The sequence below is a fragment of the Papilio polytes genome, unplaced genomic scaffold (assembly GCF_000836215.1).
Source record: "Papilio polytes unplaced genomic scaffold, Ppol_1.0 DF820889.1, whole genome shotgun sequence".
In the NCBI taxonomy this organism is placed as follows: domain Eukaryota; kingdom Metazoa; phylum Arthropoda; class Insecta; order Lepidoptera; family Papilionidae; genus Papilio; species Papilio polytes.
In genome coordinates, this window is record NW_013528315.1 from 205,171 (window position 1) to 224,496 (window position 19,326).

The following is a 19,326-nucleotide window of genomic DNA, read 5'->3' on the forward strand; positions in this document are numbered from 1 at the left end:
GCTATACATCCCTAGAAACAGAAATCGGCGGGCGGTAGCCGAACGGCGGAGCGAACGGCCAGTCGGTGCATGACAGCCGGGGAGCGCGGTGGTTCGCGCGCGCGCGGCAACATGTCGCCTACAGCCGCGTTACTTGTGTTCCTCGCACTCTCAGTGGATACCGACGCGAGAGCCGAACATGTCTCTATATGCGACTCCAAATACTGCGCCTGCTCCCAGTCCGAGCATCCATCATGGACTTCGGTCAACTGCACCGTCCCGGCTAACCAGGTATTCGGCTGCTCAATTGTTTACGACACATGTGTCACGCTCACGCATACGAGAACACACTCCATTAATATTTGTAACACAAAACCGGAACTTAAATTTTTGTGGCTTTAAAAATAATATTGAAATCCTTTATATTTTAAATAATGCAGACAAACACGAAACTCTTACGTTTATTATCTAATTGATAGCAAATTAAATGTTAAATATTTAATTAAAGATTAAATTAGTGAATGCAACAAATGGTTCGGGCAAAAGGTGTCGACTTGCCGCTTTAATTAGTTCAGTATCGGTATCTGGGGCTAGAATTTATTTGGCAACACGAACTGTCCATTACTATCTAATGTTATATAAATTGTATACAATAATACTAAAACCAAATAGTTAATTTTCGTTCAAATAAGTGTAGGCGAATAAAGTTTGTTGTATAAAGTTTTTTTCAATACCCACTTATTATTGTAAACAAAGACAAAACTACCTGAGGGTCGTTGGGGCGATTGTACGCGGTCTTTAGGGAGCTAGTGATATTCATCCCGCATCGCATCTGGCGCAACAAGTGTCTTGCCGCGCCGCCAATACAATACAAGTCTTCTAACCACGGCTTTTATTTAAAAAAGTTTTGATACTTAGTCAACTTTTATAAGTAGCTCTAGTTCTTAAAAACAGCTGTTATATTTAGACAACGCCCAGATCTAATTTAAGTAGTACAGTCATTAAAGTTCGACTAATTCACGTTCATGCGACAATGACAAAGCCGAGTGATAAATTCTCTTTGTCAACACAAATGCTGCGATAAAAGATTTGTAAGTGAACTATCAGTCAATTGACGCTGTCAATAATAAAATATGTTTATGAAATAATTATTAAAATAATATTGTAGAATTAAATTGTACAAATAACCTACTTTTATCTAACAAAGCTATTCAAAACCTAGACATTACGAGAGAATACCTCTTCTATTTGGGTGTTGTTTGTAAATTGTAGGTATGTTTGTGTGAATGACCGGCATATGGTGGCCCACGAGGTGGAAGGAATTTTCATAGTTTAAACAGTCGTTGGGCAGTTCAGAAATGATTTGGCCCAAATATTCTCGTCGACTAGACTTCTGTCTCGCTCGTTTTTACCGTAGACGAATAGGACAACAGTCTCGAATGTAGAAGTCTATTTGCGTCTGGCGTACTCGCAAATTTGTCTAGTCTACATATAAAAATTACTAAATTGCATGATGGAAATTTTAGTTTTTCAACAAGTAGGTAGCATTAAACAAAATCGTCATTATACTATACAAGTCCTTTTTTTAAGGTTTTGACTGTAGTTCTTATAATGTAAAAGTATATTGGTTAATAATTATGTAAGCTATTTACTTCCGGTGCTTTGGCGTGCATATGATTTGGTTGCAAGGCGCAGTGTCGCCCGCGGTCTCGCGCGTTGCATCGCGGCCGTTGACACTATCCGCAGATCACAAGTCCACTATCGGTATTTATAAATACCCTCTAGTGTTCAATTATTTGTATTATTTCGTATTTGGCCGCCCTGATCAGATACCCTAACTTAACTAATTAAATAATAGCATTTTTAATCTTTCTAACTATATGAATTCGATAATTTGGATGTAAAAATTTGTTACCTAGTAACTCCAGACGGACTGAATGAAAATACTATTATAATTAAAAGCGTAAACATACACTTCTTTGTTGCCTAAGATGTCAGCAATTACAGCATATTTTTGAATAATTCTTTTTTTAATAAAAAGCCCTGCACGTCACGCTGTAGGCTATATATTTTCACGCCATTAAACTTAGGGGGTAAATATTTTGGATAAAAACCTAACGTGGGAAAGAGATCATAAGTTGCTGCCAACATCAAGGAAGCAAGATTGCCAAGGTTTGTAATGTCATGTCATTTTGACATTTGATATTGATAATTTGACAAATAAAAAAAATAAAATAAATCATAATTTCATGCGGATGAAGACGCACGCGAACAGCTAGTAAAAGATATTTTGCAATGTGGAACAACAATTAGTATACCAACTCAGATTTTTTTTATACGCAGCCTATAGCTAGTTCCTAAAGCCGAAATTCTAAAAACTAGTTCGAACATCGTTTTATATCCTGGGTACCCGTTTAGAAAAATATATTAGTATCTCAGTTATATACTAAAAGCGAGTTATGTGACAGGTGTTTTTACAGTGTAAACTCACACTAATTGAATATTAGATCTAATCCATTCAATCAGCTTATATCACTTAGTACTCCTTGTACATGACTAAATAACCGGCTTATCTAATTGACTATATAGACAAATTATTAATGAGAACACATTATGGAAAGAAAGTTATTAATAGATAAAATATATTTGCAATTTAGTAATTTTAATTCGATGTAAATTACTTTTCAAAGTGATTTTCTATCTCAGTGTTGTATTTTACATATGTTTATGAATTTTTAAATAGTCTCGAGTAAAATTTAAATACCAAACATAAACAAAAGTGAATGTAAAACTTGATATGAACGAACAATGGGAAAAAAACAAGCAAAAGCTTATGCCGATAAGATACGCCAGAGAGCTTTCACGATAACGCTGTAAAATCATGTTTTTTTGCCTCCAACGTTATTCCGTAAATACAATGAAATAATATTCGGCACTCTTTTGGAATTCCAAAAAGCTATTACTATCATTTTTAAAGTTTTACACACGCCAAACAAAATAATGGCGTTCAATTTTTTATATAGGAGCAATAACAATTCAAATTGAAAACATTCAATCTGCGAAGCTAAAAGACTGAATATTTCGAAAACGATTTTCAAATTGCGTAATATTTGTATAACGTTAAAAATCCCGATTTCAATATAAATTGTTTTCCTTATATCAAAAATAGATTTTAAGCTTTAAGCTGTGTTATAGAGAAGAGATTTCCGGATTACGTTGTAGGGTTTAACCTTCGACAAGTAAACGGGAAGTTAATTGCTCTTGTTGTTTGACTGGTGGGCGCATTGTCTACTGCAATAGAATGGGGATCGCATCTGCATCCTATCCGTATTGTCCTCAACGATGCAATTAACGCTTCCGGAAACACTTGTTTACTGTGTCTACATGTCAGATAAATATTTTATATAAAAATAACCTTATCAATCATAATTATTGTCATTAAAACTTCACATCAAAGATGTGGGTGGAAATATTTGATCTGGTATTAGGGTGAGTTTATTGCGAGCATATTTATTTACCATACTGGTTTTTAAACTAATATATCTTGTATTAAAAACATAATGACGGTATCAAACGCTTTAATGATTTCTAGCTAATTGTTCGCGGGCTATACACGATAAGGATTAAACAAGCGCTCGTTGCTAGCTTGTGCAGCGCATGGCACAGACCGTAAAAAAAGTCGAATGAAAGACGGCTTCCTGCGCTCAGTCCGTGGCAACACATCGAACGAACGTCTGGTCGTACTCTTACGTTATACTAGATTCACACGAAGACAGTGAGGTAAAACGGAACTGTGATAGTTATTTTGCGGCCAAACAACAGCAGTGCTGTACTGTCCTACTGCTCCGCCTTATTTCTGCCTTGGTGTGAAACCTACTTCCACAACGCTTATTAAATATTCAGTATTTTCTCGAAGTTCGACGCCATTACTTTCATATTCTTAAAATCTTCAACGAACAACATATACTTTTACATCACACAAATGGATTTCTGCAACGAAAGTTTTCGATAGTGCATTTGTTGGATATGATATTTGTTATTCAAATAAGATTGAAGCACCGAAGTAACTCACCGCTGAGATGTTTATAAAAATATTTTATTATTTATTCAAATGGAATAAAAGGGATTACAGTAGTTTTCCACGACTTCATCAATAATGTGAAATGAACCCCAAACTTGTAGAATGACAAATAGTTGCGACATGTACAGCTTTCTCTCTGTCACTCTTGTATTGCTACTTATATTTAATATATAGACTGTTCGTCTGTACGTCCATAGCGTACGTTGCAGACTTTCTCCATCATTATCGCGACTCGTTTTGTCTTGTATTTTGGCAAGTAAACGAAGAAGATCCGAAACTCGATACGTCAGTTTTTGTTGCTTAAAACTTTTTACTTAACAAATTTACCGAAATTTTAATTATCATAAACAAAATATGATACAGTGTCGCTTTACATTGTGTGTAGACGGAAACACAAAGTTTATGAACTCATATTAAAGCTCTGAATTGGATCAATATGAAATTTGGACCTTGGCATATAAATTACTTACCCGTCCTTGTAATATTCATTTTTAATGATAGTAAATATTACACATAATTTTAAATCAGAACACAATATCCTTGACCTATTTTACTGACAAAATACACCAATAATATCGAAGCAACCGATAAACTGATATCGGTGTAAAGAGTTTTAATACTTAATCCGTATAAGATAATGTAACATTAAAAAAACCCTTAAAATACAAAAGAAGCATTTATCTTAAGGATATTAACGGCCACACTTAATAATTAAGCTCCATTGTTTAACTGGGGATTTTAATAAAAAATCTGTTTGATATTCTAACCAATCTACAGCTGTAATTAAAATAATTTTCGATTACATGACCGATTCATGACATATTAATTTCGTGGTAAACGAACGTTTCGATGTTACTAATCGAGATCGGTTCCATTCACGTTGTACGGCGTGGACGGGTGCATTCCGGGAATGTGAATCTAATATTAAAATGAAAGCTACAAGGGAGCCGAATGCAGCGATCGCCTCGGCTCCCTCTAGTATCCCGATCTTATCAAAATTTTAGATAAAAAACTACTTTACATTAAACAGAAGACACTGAGAAATGAGTTCTTAGTAATACACTTTTGTATGCACACTGCGTATCATCAAATCCGATTGTTTTAACAATAGGTTGCTCTGTTTTTCTAATACGAAATTCAAAGATTTAAACGTAAAAATAGTTTAAGTATTAAAAATATTAATGAACTAGACTTGTCAGTATAATAATTACTTAGTTTGTTGCACACGCTTAATGTCTAGGCATAATACCTATTAAAAATAACTGGAACACATTACGGTGTCACGTTTTCGTTTAAATTCAAATTTAAACCGAATTACCTGGATATAGAGATGAAAATACAATATCAAATGGTTGTTTAAACATTTCTCAGTTGATAATCGGCGTAGAAACGTGTACATAGTGGACAATAAACAGTTGTTCTTTTTAGTTCGAATTAGTCATACGTATTTTATAATATTTATCGGTGTTATAATGGTTTCATTTGTTAATAAGATCTTGAGACATTGAGCAAATAATACGAAACTTATTTGTTGGTAATGAGCAAATTTTAAATCTTACTAATATTATAATTGCGAAAGTTTAGATGGATGGATGGATGTTTGTTAGAGTTTGTAGCCTAAACGGCTGAATGGATTTCGATAAAATTTGGCATCGACGTAGAGGATACTCTGGAAGAACACATAGGCTACTCACTTTTGTTTTCTTTAATTCCACGCGAACGGATTCGCGGGCGAAAGCTAGTATGTAAATATTGTGCATATAATACACGTTTAAATTTAGTAACTAAGAAGAAATAAATGCATTTATGTTTCACAAATGTTTTTTTAGACGAATTGGACAGGACATATTACTATATGTACCTATTTGACATAAAATTTAAAATTTTCAACTTATTGTACACTTGTTCAAACATGTTTAATGTTATTTTAGTCCACTTGAGAACTTAATGATCGTACTTGCAATAACGTGGTCGAGGTCTTAGTGCACCCGGCAAATGATTACACATAATTAAATAGTGTTTGAGACTTCCGAGCGGACCTCTAGAAGACGTACTGAACCAACCGACTACTAAATAATTTTCAATAATAACGCAATAATAGTTATTAATAATATTCAATTGTTTTGGTGATGCATATAAAATTAATTCAATTAATTTATAAAAAAAATGTTAACAACAATTATCGTAATTTTTATGTTTAAATGTTGCAACTTTCTAGCTTTTATAGACTGTGATACATTCATATAAGTTTACTAAAAGCTTATATTTTGGTTTTATTATGTAATGCCACACTTGTAGTAATATTATTTAAAACAAAAACTGTACGATTAAAAAATGAAGACAAAAAGTTTATTAACGTATTTGAAAAGCGGATGAATAGCAATATCAAAACGCATGACACGAATTTTAACTATTTATGTTCTAAATTTATTTAAAATGTACAGCGGCCTAATGAACCTGGGTCACCAAATTGGAAATCAAAGTCAATTCTGTGGCTGCTCAAATGGCTTTGTTACACTTGAACTCCGGACCATTATTTGTCTAGAGACAAGGCTATGTATGCAAGCCAATCTAGACTTTAATAATATCGGTATACAGCACAATGAACTAAAATAGTTCATTGATTTAGGTGGCCGAGATAGCTTGCCGCCTTCCGCTGCAAATTTGCCTAAATGAAGACTAATTTAGAGGAGATTGAACAAGATATCTTAAAGGATTTTATACCTTAATACCAAAAGAAACTATCATTATAATAGAGAAAAAAAAAACAAAGAATAATTTTATACTAATACATTATAGCAATGAAATATATAATTTTAAAAATTAATCGCAATTATAAAATTAATGCTTATGTACTAAGAATAATTAAAGTGTTTTTTTGCTAGAATGTTAGTATAGTTAGCATGTTATATATGTTTATTAGATGGACCAACAGTACCGTGAACACGCCTGTCCATTGTTCTAACATAGTTACATATCGTAGATTATATAGTCGAGCATTGTTCGTATTACCTTCAAAACGTATGTAAACATACAAAGTATCCCTGTATTTTATAAGTTTTAAAATATACTGAGCATCGTCGAAATAATCTCAATTAATCCTATACGCGTACTGCGAATTTAATTTCACAGGAAAACCAATTCGACATTCGTCAGATAAGTTTCACATAACAAATTGCATTTATCCGCGCGTCACAGAGAATTTGTAGACTTTGCTGTTCGGTTAAAGTGCGTCCCTGAATACGTCGCCCTTGCTCTAATTCGCTTTAGATGAACTAATGCTTTTTTACTACGCCCAAAAGACAAAATACACTAGACTTGTATTTAAAACTATAAAGTTTAACCAAAGTTGCAACACTCTAGGTAAAAAATGTGACTCGATTTCGGCACACTTCAAAATTTTTTTTAAATCCTTTTACTCTATTACATACTTTCGAAGAACAGCAACCTCTTGTCAGACGGACTGAGATGTTATTAATGATATATCTGTTAATTATGGTATACTAAAACGATTGAAGTATCAGTGAAGTGATGTATCGGTCGTCAAGCAGCAAAATCGCGGCCATCAGTCGTAAGGCCGTAAAAGGCGAACGCTTGGTGAGTTGCAAAACAAAGCTGCGCAGACCCCATTCTGAGTCATTGAGTTGCGTTTACGATACAAGTACGACACTTACAAGCTTTGACCAGCGGACTAAAGAATTACAATTTCATCAAAAATATAATCTCTACGTGTTTTAGTGGTTAACGAAAACATATTAGAAAACGGAACCGATGAAATCTCTAAAATAATTGTACTTGTCTATACTTATATTATTAAGAGGTTTGATTGTTTGCTTGCTTTGAATAGGCTCTAAACTAATGAACAGATTTCAAATTTTTTCGCCATTATAGAGGTGTGACAAGCTATTTTTCATCAACGGTTAGGGTAAAGATTTGACAGAAAATATAGAAAAGATTCTTTACCACTCAGACGAAGCTGTGGTAGATCGCTAGATTTTTATAATTATATACATTTCTAACTGTCGGAATAGTAGCCACCAAACTCGACACCCAATTGGCTTCGGTCGGCTTGTATGTGTTTATTTTTATTTGGTGTGGCGCATGTGAGAGCGGACGTGTCATCTTCATATTCTTTTTGTGGCGTCTCACTCCTTGAGTTCACTACACCAATTGAAAACCGAACATCATATGGCATCTGTTATACACTATCGAATCTATAATTCTAGTTGACGCGTAGCCGCTATGGTAAACTCTAATTTATATCTGCTCCAAATTTCATTCAGATAAATTCAGTCGTTCTGATAAGTGGTAGTGGTAAAAAAGATTAGTACATCTACGTTAAGTAAATTTAGTAAAATTGTATACACAATATGAAATACACTTTTGACTTAACGTATAAGTATATTAAAAAAAAACTAATTAACCTTAGAACGCTTTGTGTAACTCAAAGTTTTATTCTGTATTTTTTTATGTTTGTCGTCATACCAAGTTAAAATCACTGACCCAATTCGGATGAGCTTCAAACAAAATACGGATCTTTATTGGATGTTACAGTTCATTTTAATTGCATTTCATTCATTTTCTGTTAATTTCTCAGAAAATACGTGCTTATTTGGACTATGGACTGAATAAAATGTTGAAGATATATTAATAAAATTTAAATTAAATACTTTAAAATGAAAACCGTAAAACATGTATGCGCATCGTTCTACTTTGGATAACAATATTTAACAATACAAAACAACTAGTAAGGTTTAAATAAAATTAATATTATAGTTTGTGTCAATTCCCAATTAGTATACTTTATACTCGAAAGCTTCTCTCTGTTTTCCCAAAGATAATGTAAAAAATAACAACATATTTTAGTACGATTGTTTGGGCAGTGGAAAACCTCGGTATAAGTATATTTATATGTGGGCAGCGGAGGGGGGAAGACGCTACTGACGAAAGACAAGAAACAAGTGGTGAGTCAGCGGTCATCTATTGCTTATGAATAATGGACTCGATAACAGCTATCATACTTGGATAGAAGGGCCGAGCCTTATCAAGAATACTCAAATTGATAACACATTTAACATAACAAATATTTGAAATATTTTTAGGTTATTATTACACATGGATACGTAAGGTTATTAAAAACATTTAAATTAAATGTTTAAAATTATTTTACGACTGTATTTCGTATTTTAAAATATCTATTATAGACATTTTATATAAGTCATGTAGAATTTGTTTTAAAAACGTAACACTGTTGCACTTCTAAATATCACAATAGAAAATATACGTTAATAATTTTACTATCAGAAGTTTAGAAGACAAAAATGTTGCGTGATTCAACTCTACAACATAGCCTCTGAGTTTAATTCAATCAGTGACCCGTATCCGTACTGCATCTCCGGGGACCACCTGCATAGTGTGATGACACTAAATACACACCAATTCATCTCAAATATATTACAAGTATAATACAGTTGCAAGTTTTTAAACTTTTTAATATTTAACCTCACTTTCTCTGTTTTATATAATAGATTGTTTAAATCTTGTGGCGGAAATGTTTAAACACTATTTTTCTTAAATTATATTGCATTCCCTCTAGAGCATATAAGCTTAAATATATAAATTGTATAATAATGTTATATTCTAAAAATAATTCATTTATTAACCTAACTAGTACTTCAACATTCATTTTAATTCAATGATAAACATAATAATTACAACAAACAACTATGTCGTTTATAAATAATTAAATAATTGTCATTGTGCAGAATGTACTTAAAACGTTTCTACAAAACAATAGATATGCAGTAAAACAGATGTTAATATTACATTTATTTTATTTCCTTGATAAGATAAAGTATTTCTTGTGTTACTTATCTCATTCAAACAAATGTGACTAAACCAGTGTTTAATCAATAGTTGAGTGAAAATAGTCTGGTAAAAAGATTACAGTGGTTCATTGCTATAGAAATATATTACCGAAACTGTTTAATGAAAACAAAGTTATATTTAGCGCATTTCTGTAGTCCGTGAAAACTCACGTTAAGAGCTGTCGATACATGTATGAGTAATGAACTGGAACACGACTTGATGTTCAAGGTAAAGTCTCGAAAACATGTCGTTTTATTAAGGTTACTAAAATACAGAGTTGAGACATTTGTTTGTTGTTTCAATTCTACAGATAATCCAACGCTTAAATTGCAATGAGATAAGATTATTGTGAAATTTAAAATTAATTAAATCGCATTTTTTGTAATCTTCCACTTTCTCTGACTCGTAAAATTTATTCAAAAGATTATTGTTTTGTACGGGACTTGTGCCATCAGTGAACAGTGATGAACAGTAAAAACATATAACGACATTTTTTATAATCTATTATTATACTGATGATGTAATTTAATAGTTTCTAAGGACGCTAAAAATTGGATAATGTTATCGTTTATTTTGAGGTTATCAATCAAAAATAAATGTATTCTACTCCGCAATGTCAATGTAGATATTGTTTTTATAAAATCTCATGATTTCGGACTTTGGAAATGTGAAAGCATAACAGTTATAGCAGTATTTTTCTAAAAGTTAATCTAAAATTCATTTTTGTTTTCAGAAACTGGACATACTGGAAGGAGATCTACCTTCCTCGACTTCAACGTTGACCATAACCGGCGCGGAAGCGGTGCAGCTAGGAGCGAACTCACTGAGCCGTCTCGTTGACGCGCGATTTATCCAGATCTACGATACCAAAATCATACTGATGAGGAAGTTCACCGGCGTCAAACTGGCCATCACTAGTCTTATGCTCGACATCGACCGATGTGATGTATTACGCATCGAGGAAAACACATTCAGCAGCATTAAAGGTAACTTTCATTTGTTTTATACCAGTTTTTGAAAACTAACTTATTACATATCCTATGAGTTCTTCCTACGGTGCTCCACATTTCATCTAGATCCGTTTACGGCAATAAAGTTACATCTAATATTCTTAATTCCACTGTTGTTGTTAAAAGGTCTTACTGGTGTTTAAGCAATTGAAAATTACATTTATACTGCAAAGCGAGATTTTTCATATATTTTAAAAATAATAATGCCAAAGCGACTTTGGTTATTATAATCGTATTTCAAATTGAGCGGAGAAGTCGTCTACATTCTGTAAATTGGAGATATTTTTATTTTCAATTATCACCTTTTGACGAAAATTACTATTCTTAGCAGTCTGATTGCAATAACGAAGTTGAGTGATCCCTCGTCCGATGTTATGCACCCAACTGTTTAGTATGCTTATCGAAACGCCGTGAATTGGGCGTAGAATTAATATGTAATCTATAAGGAGCTTTGAAAGTCCGTTTTAACAATCCACTTCCCTGACATCAGTGACGCGTGAGCCGCCTGCGAAATGACCTTTCGGCTTCATTCATCTACATTATGCTGAAGCGAATATTATTTTTAATAACCTATTTATAAATGTTTAAATTTGTAAATGTATTTTTTTAAATAAGTTCTTGCTAATAAGTGTACTCTGTGTATCTTTTCGTTTATATGTCATAAGAGTTAAATATATGTAAAGCGATAGTAGAAACGTGTTATTGCGTACTCGCAGCGAACCGGTTTGGTCGGCGAGATGGCGAGCCTTAAGTACCACCGGACGGACTCGATCAGCCGACGTCTTCCAATCTCGACCGCAGGCCACGTATTAGTTAAGCTATTACCGCGTGAATAAAATACATTTTAGACAATTCCAAAAATAATGTCTTAAAGTTCTAATTAATTCTATTTTTTAGTATCGTTTTGCAAAGATAAACATTTTTTTTCAATACGTTAATTGCCTTATATAGCCAAGGCTGAATGTATCAGACTTAATATTATCGTCATATAAGTGACAATGTAATATGCAGCTACAAACGCGACTGCGTTTCACCAACATGTGCAGTAAAGCTGCGATGTGACGCACTTTAACGACAAAACAACCAAACCAAAGAATGACTCTTCGTCATTTACGCTTCCGTATTTAAAATGTATACAGAAAGTTACGTACAATCTACCGCTCTGAGTCATTAATTCTCGCTTAAAGAGCCTCTTAGTATAGATTTAGTAAAAGAAGCAAACTAATGGGTTGCTTAGTTAAACAAAGCCTAGAATTTTTTGTATGACAAAGTTTTGTACACGTTATATTCACTAAATCGATTAAGATCAATTTAATTTTTTACTAAAATAAAAAAAAAAAAAAAACAAACGGTAGGACTTCTCGTATAATTATACTTTAGTGTAAAACTGTCTTTTTATTTAATTATTTACATTTTAATATAACTAGTTGTATAAATAGGTAATTGCGTGACTAAATTATTTGTTCTCTTAAAATGTTTTATTTATTAAGATTTCTTTGAAAATTCAATATAAGTTATTATCAGTTATTCTAGGAATTCGCCATTCGGGGCAACGCTGAACCACAAACCGCAAGGTTATTAAAATTAAACGCTTACTTTAAACTTACATCTACTAATACCAATAATATTCAAACTGCATATAGAAGGTATTTGCCAATATAGCTCATGTAGCGATATCTGGAAACAATAATTACATTTCATAGAGCAGTGAGAGAAATATCTTGGATAGCTTTACGAAGGAATGTCTGTTAATACGATGTTTCCCAGTATCCCTCATCGTGCACCGGGTATCGGGTACAGTGAGGTCTAAGTAAACAATATGAAACCAGCCTGTATCTGCGAGTCTTAAAATACCAAACTCAATAACATTCTCCAACATAATTAATATTTCGTTACATAACACATTTCGAACACGAAGTAAACATAAAATCTTATGCTATCGGCCATAGAGCGCTTTCGCCAGAGCTTTTTAACGCTGCGTTTAACTCGACGCTGGCGACTTTCGAGCGACGAACGTTATAAAATAGATCTTGTTTCGATAGGCCAGCGTTCAAAATTCAATGTGATGAGCGTCGCGCTGTATAACGCTCCCGTATGAGAAGATACCTAGAATTGCGTTTGTTGTGTTTTAACGCTTTTTAAAGCGCGTTATAAAAACGCTTTAAATGAAGCACTAAAATGATGCATATCACAATGCAATCTTACAAATAAATGTTGAGTGCTGAAGATAAGGATACCATTTGCAATTATGAAACATAAATGTAAATGTTTGCACGCAATATTTGTACACACCTTAGTGACCTTTCTGCGTATGAATGTTTTATACTGTGACTGTATTGGAAATTACATTGTTAAGTATAAAAAGATTTTGTTTTTAATGTCATTTTAGATGCATGTTTCGTAAAAAAATAACGCTTTTGAGTAATGATTTATACAATGATAATTTAAATTTCACAAGTGTACAAATATCGTCGCGTACACTTCGGCCGCAGACTTGAGGCTCGATGACTAAGTCAACTATTTGTGTCTCAGGTACAGTCTTGTACAGTGCATATTCACCAAAAATATAACAAATTTTGCATGCATTCTGCAATTGTAAATATTTAATTACGTAAATACACTACTACGTCTTATAGAATGATGAGTTAATCGAGCTTTGAACAAGCATAACTACTGTTTTCCAGGAATATTACAAGTTACTTATAAGCCATATAATTATCTAGCGACAAATTCACCGGCTATATTTAAAACCTGTTTGTTTAGCTTGATGACTTTCATCTGCAGTATCGAACTTGCTCTATGCAAGCCGACCCGGTTCTATGAGCCACCAGCTGTCCATTTATCTCGCAATTCAAGGGACTAGTTTCTGGCCTGCCGCTAACCGCGGTATCCCGTTCCTCTCCTTGTACACCGTTATCTTATTCATTCACTCCACACGTTAACACATTTTGTATAAAATTTAGATTCAATAAATCAGCGGTAAAACATAAATTTCGGCAGCGCGATTACAACAAATTGAATCAATTGAAAATATCGCGTCGCGGAAGATAGCTCATCAATTCCTTTCCGAATCGAGGACATAGGTAGCCAACGAGGGAGCAGAGCGCGGCCGTCCGCGGTCCGACGTCTAAAAATACACGTTTCCCCGAGTCAGTATTCGTGTTTTACAGGATAATGACTCACGAGACGCTTACTGCGCATAACACAAAAGCTTGAAACTGTCTTAGACAAGTTACGCTTTAAGTAAAATCCAGTAGTCGCATGTTTTATAGCAGCAAATCAAAATATAAAATTCCGTCATTGTGTTTTATTCTTTGTAGCGCCACATTTAGATATTTATGTAGCAACGAATGCTTGATATGTAATGTGGCGTAGTAGATGTAGTTTAATTGTAGTGTTTCATTTATTTCAGGCCCTCTTTCGGTGTCGATCAAAAATTGCGACGTTGTATCATTTGAGGGCGAGGCGTTTTCTTGGCTTCTTTCTATGGAAATCAGTAACGTACGCAAACTCCAACTGGGCAAGGGCTCGTTCACTCTGGACCCGACGGCGGCCAATGTCGGTGAACACGGCCCAGGGATGACGGTTAGTATCAATACCAAAAAAACTGATTGACGCGTCACTGCTTTGCGAAATAAAGCTATGCAAAATAAGTGAATACAAATTGTTAATATGTTTGTGGTAACATAAATTGTCTTTAATTACAGGTGAAATTAAAAAACGTCGGGATCCCAGAAATTCCGGAACAAGCCTTTGGTTCATCTGCGGCAGAAATCAGAATGGAAGCAGTTGATACCAGTATCATTCGTTGGGGGGCATTTTCTGCTAACACCTTTAATGTCGTCATAGCAATTAACTGTTCCATCCGTGACATAGAAGGAGAAGCATTCGCACAGAAGTCAATGATAAACTACTTGCGACTGCATCACAGCAAAGTTCATCACTTGTCTTCAAATGCACTGCAATCGGCTATTGTAAAACTTGAATTTACAAATAACCAGTGAGTTATAATATTTTTCAATCACACAGCCATAGTTAAACACCCTTTAATTTTGTTAAACTCATCTGAAAGTGACCTAAACCTAAACCTAAAAGATGAAAACCATCCTCAAGACTCAACTGAAAGATGAGTTCATAGGCGCTCTCAACCTTGACCATCTTGTGAGTCTGCCTACGCTGCTCTGTCCTGTACGTGGCCGACATTCTAGATTCATTTGATCTACCGGCCATTAGTTTATGAACAATTTGCCTATTATTTAGATATAGACATAACTAGAAAAAAAAAGTATGTACAAAACAGTATATGTATGTCTAAAATTAAAATATTTCTGTTTACAGAATCAACATTGTGGACACCGGAGCTATTAATGCTACGGCTATAGTGGCTGTTACGTTTGAAAACAATGAGTTTCACCACTTTCAAGAAAAAGGATTTGTCCTGACTTCGTGTAACAAATTTTATATAACTGGAAACTCATTTGACAATTTACCACCATTTTCTATAATAGCACCGGGTTCGACCCCTCACGAACTTCAATTTAGTCACAACGAAATTGAGACATTACATGAAAACAGCCTGGTTTTTATTGGTAATGCGTATACAATGAGAGCTCCGTTAGTATTTTACGGTTATAACTATTATGGTCATCCATGTCACTGCAACTTTAGTGACTTCTTAGGAAAAGCCTTAGGATATAAATCCGGGGAACCATTTGAAAATGACAGTTATTGCACTGTAGACGAAGTCTTTGCTCGGTGTTTCAACGTTCCCGAACAGAACATGCAATTTACGAAATTCAAAGAAAAAGTTTGCACAGACCAGGATAATATCGAATGCGAAGCATATCGCAGCAAAAAACAAGGTCAAGCAGTTGAAATAAAGAACCCAAGGTTTCCTCATAAACACATTGAAGATGAAGGTTTGAGCGATAGAGATAAAAAAGTAATTGGCATCGTAATAGTCACTATTTTAGGCTGTGTAATCATTGTTATGATTATTAGTTTAATAAGATGCATGAAGCGAAGAGGTTACTGCCTCAGCATTAAAAACATTCTTTCCTCGAATTCACCCTGTGGCTCCTTTTGTGAAAGAGTGTGTGGGGTAAATAATGGTTTAGACAACGCGCGGTCAATTTCCCAACTGTCTATACATGAATACTCTGAACGGCGTCGTTTAAACGAGCCGAGAGAAATGGTGCAGGAGACCGCTTTACCATTCACAGAGCAGGTTCTACCCATGGATGACAAGATGACTCAAACTTTGCCCGAGGAATTAACTAAAGAGCTGTTGGAAAACTTAAAAGAAAAGCTAGAAGATCCAGAGAATTATGTCGAAGCACGAGAAATGATAGAACATCTGTACGAACTGATCAAAGTTGAGGAAAGCTGCAATACCAATTCTCCCACTATAGTGAATGTAGAAGAAAATATTTACGAACTACCATTTCAAAATACTACACCCCGCATTGGGAAAAACAAGAAGCCCATGATCAGTGTGGGCACCCGGACTCCATCCTTAGACAAGCTTCTGCCTCTGTCACCCTACAATAGACAAACTGCTTTAGCGCATGAATATTTTGAGCCAAAGGATTTCGCAGTACATCTTTATGCTGAAATTGCCAATTGCGGTAAGGAAAGGAAAAATTTCCTTGGTGTCCTTCCAGACGTGCTTGCCGAGCAGCCTGTTCCTCGCGGACCATATCTCCGAGCCGTTCGCGACAAGATGAATTCCAGCTCGAGCTCGAGCCCATCGGTGAAATCGATCAGCACCGTTATCCAGAGCCCCCAGCATAATTCAACGATCAAATCTAACAAGTCAACGGCATCTAACAACTCTGGCAAGATGATGAATCGCCCACTGCCGGAGAAACCAGTTTTCCAAGACCCCGGTGAAGGCACGTCATTGAAGCTCGGTTGAGATACGGCTGGGGGGCGGCCGGCGTTGGAGCACGAGGTGGTGGCCGGCGGTAAGACCCGCCGCCGCGCCCGTCGCCGCTCGCCGCCCGCGCCCTTCTATAATTCCCGCGGCGACTATTACTGGGGGATCGACCCCTGCGCGATGGTTTGACTGCATTCCGAGCGGGATGCTAGCGTTTGGCGATGCTTAAGCGTTTCTTTGCTGTGATATTAATTTTGATTACGTTAATTTTAATTGTATTAAAGGAACGAGTGATTGTGTCCAATCCGACATGCTTGTTGTAATGTTTCGTTGTATATAATTTATGATTGTAATTAATTAAGGCCACCCTGACGCACGATTTGTTATCTTGTGAATGAACTTGGCTTTGTATCCTTGCTTTCCTAGATGTACATTACTAAAAGCACTGACCGCCGCATCACAAATTGTTAATTGATGTAATTTAGAAAACTTTATATATTTAACGGCTTAAAATATTGCATTTAACTAGATAACGTACCAAATAACAGTTACCTATACTATTGTTATCGGTGTAAAAAAGACATTTATATTTGAGTGCATTTAAAATAAAAAATATTTATCTCGAAGCAATCGTACGTGAAGTTTGAAGTAGATAAATGTTCACTAAATCCAACCCAGAATTCCTAGATAATCTGTCGTTTTTAAGGTTAGTGAAAGTTATAAGAATCTCATCTATATAGAAAAATATATATTTCTTGACGTAGTGGTATAACGATATTCAACAGAAAGTTATTTACTGTTTGCAGTATTGATGCAGCGATATTTATTACTATATTTGCCAAAATTAAATATATTTTCGTGGTGATTTATAGTAAACAGTGATTGTAGTATAAAATATTACGAAATGTAAAATACTATTTATATAATAATATATCTATATAACTATATTAAGACTTCTACTTTTGACATTAGTATGTGTGTCAATATAATGCTCCGATAGTTATTTCAATATGTATAAATTATAGAGAATATATTCTAAGTAGATTTCAATGTTGTTTAGATGCGAATCGTTATTCAATGTTAAAGTAGTAAAACTTCGATGTGTAGAAAATTGTTAATCTCTTAAAAGATCGCGTGAACGCAGAAAGTAAATTCTAATGCAATTGAAATATAAAACATGCGGCGAGATGAAAATTAAGTGTAATTCGCGTTGTTATATTGAATTCATAACCGTTTCCACTTACGAAACAACGGTACCAACATGTTTACAAGTGTTTCGGCGGTGGAACCATGCTATATGCAATATAAATACGTAGAAGTAGTACCAACGTTACGAGTTACAATTGAAATGTAGTAATGATGTTATTCCATTGGTGTTGATTCCGAATAAATGTTAAATGTGATGCGTTTATTTATTTCATATACAAGTTAAATGAAACTATAACACATTATTTTTATTCACAATTATACTAGATCGAAGAATGTTTTGCACTTTCAACACACTTAGTTACAGCAATTGATAAAATCGGATAAACTTTAAATCAACAAACAACGTTGGGAACAGTACTAACTATGGTACTAGTAACTTAAAAATCTAATATAGTTATACGAAGCATAGTGAAAGTATGCCAGTAGATAAACATATCACTTAAGTATTAACTAAATAAAGAAATAAGTAACAAATCGAGTACTTTGATATGTTTCTAAGCTAAGTGCCACAGTTCACTTCGTTAATTTCTTTCGCTGCATTCTTGCTTTAATGCATTTTGCTGTCCGTTAGAAGCCTCAGTGTAGGTATGTCCTACTTTTATTTAGTTAGTTCAATTAAGAATGGAGTTTTCCTTTTAAGTGTTAAATTGAACAACGAAATGGATTCCAATAGACGACAATATAAATATAAGATGAAAAATAAAAATACAAAGTCGATACAAAGAAAATTTATTACGTAAAGTCTTTTTTTACATATGAAAATGTATAAATACATAATCAACTAGTCAATATGGTGCTCAGCTTGCACAACTAGTAGACAGTTAATATTAAACAATAGTTGGTTAGGAAGTTGAAAGTGGTTTGTTCTTTGTGCGAAGGGCGTATTGTATACACGTGCTTTATCACTGCAAGCTACAAGTTTTATAGTGAACCAAGGGCTTACAGATTTACATTTATCTTAAAATCTAAAAAATCGAAATATATCATATATATTATTACACTGTAGCATATATATGTTTCTTGTTCCACCATTTCGCATGCCTCCATGTTATGTATAAAATCCGCACCGAGCGCTTAGTACGGTATAACAAGATTGAAGATTTTTAAGGTAACGTTAAAAATAAACTTTCTATTAAATATATTTTACATATCCTTATTCTTTTTTGCTACAGTCTAATAAATAAATCGAGTACAAACGCAGCTCCTGCATTTTAAAATTGTCATTATTAGTAAAATTTAAACATACTGGCGATTGATTTCCAAACGGAATAAAAATTTACACGCTACTTCAGTGAGCGTGA

At 34.2% G+C, this 19,326-nt stretch overlaps 1 protein-coding gene across 1 annotated transcript; it reads left to right on the forward strand.

Annotated features, from left to right (window-relative positions):
* Positions 1 to 72: 72 nt before the first annotated feature.
* On the forward strand, positions 73 to 18,219 carry LOC106110097. The gene is made up of 5 exons (XM_013291809.1): positions 73 to 270; positions 10,662 to 10,914; positions 14,351 to 14,523; positions 14,646 to 14,938; positions 15,277 to 18,219. Exons 1-5 carry the CDS (start codon positions 112 to 114, stop codon positions 16,853 to 16,855), a joined length of 2,457 nt encoding a protein of 818 aa, XP_013147263.1. The 5' UTR covers positions 73 to 111; the 3' UTR covers positions 16,856 to 18,219.
* The last annotated feature ends 1,107 nt before the right edge of the window (positions 18,220 to 19,326 follow it).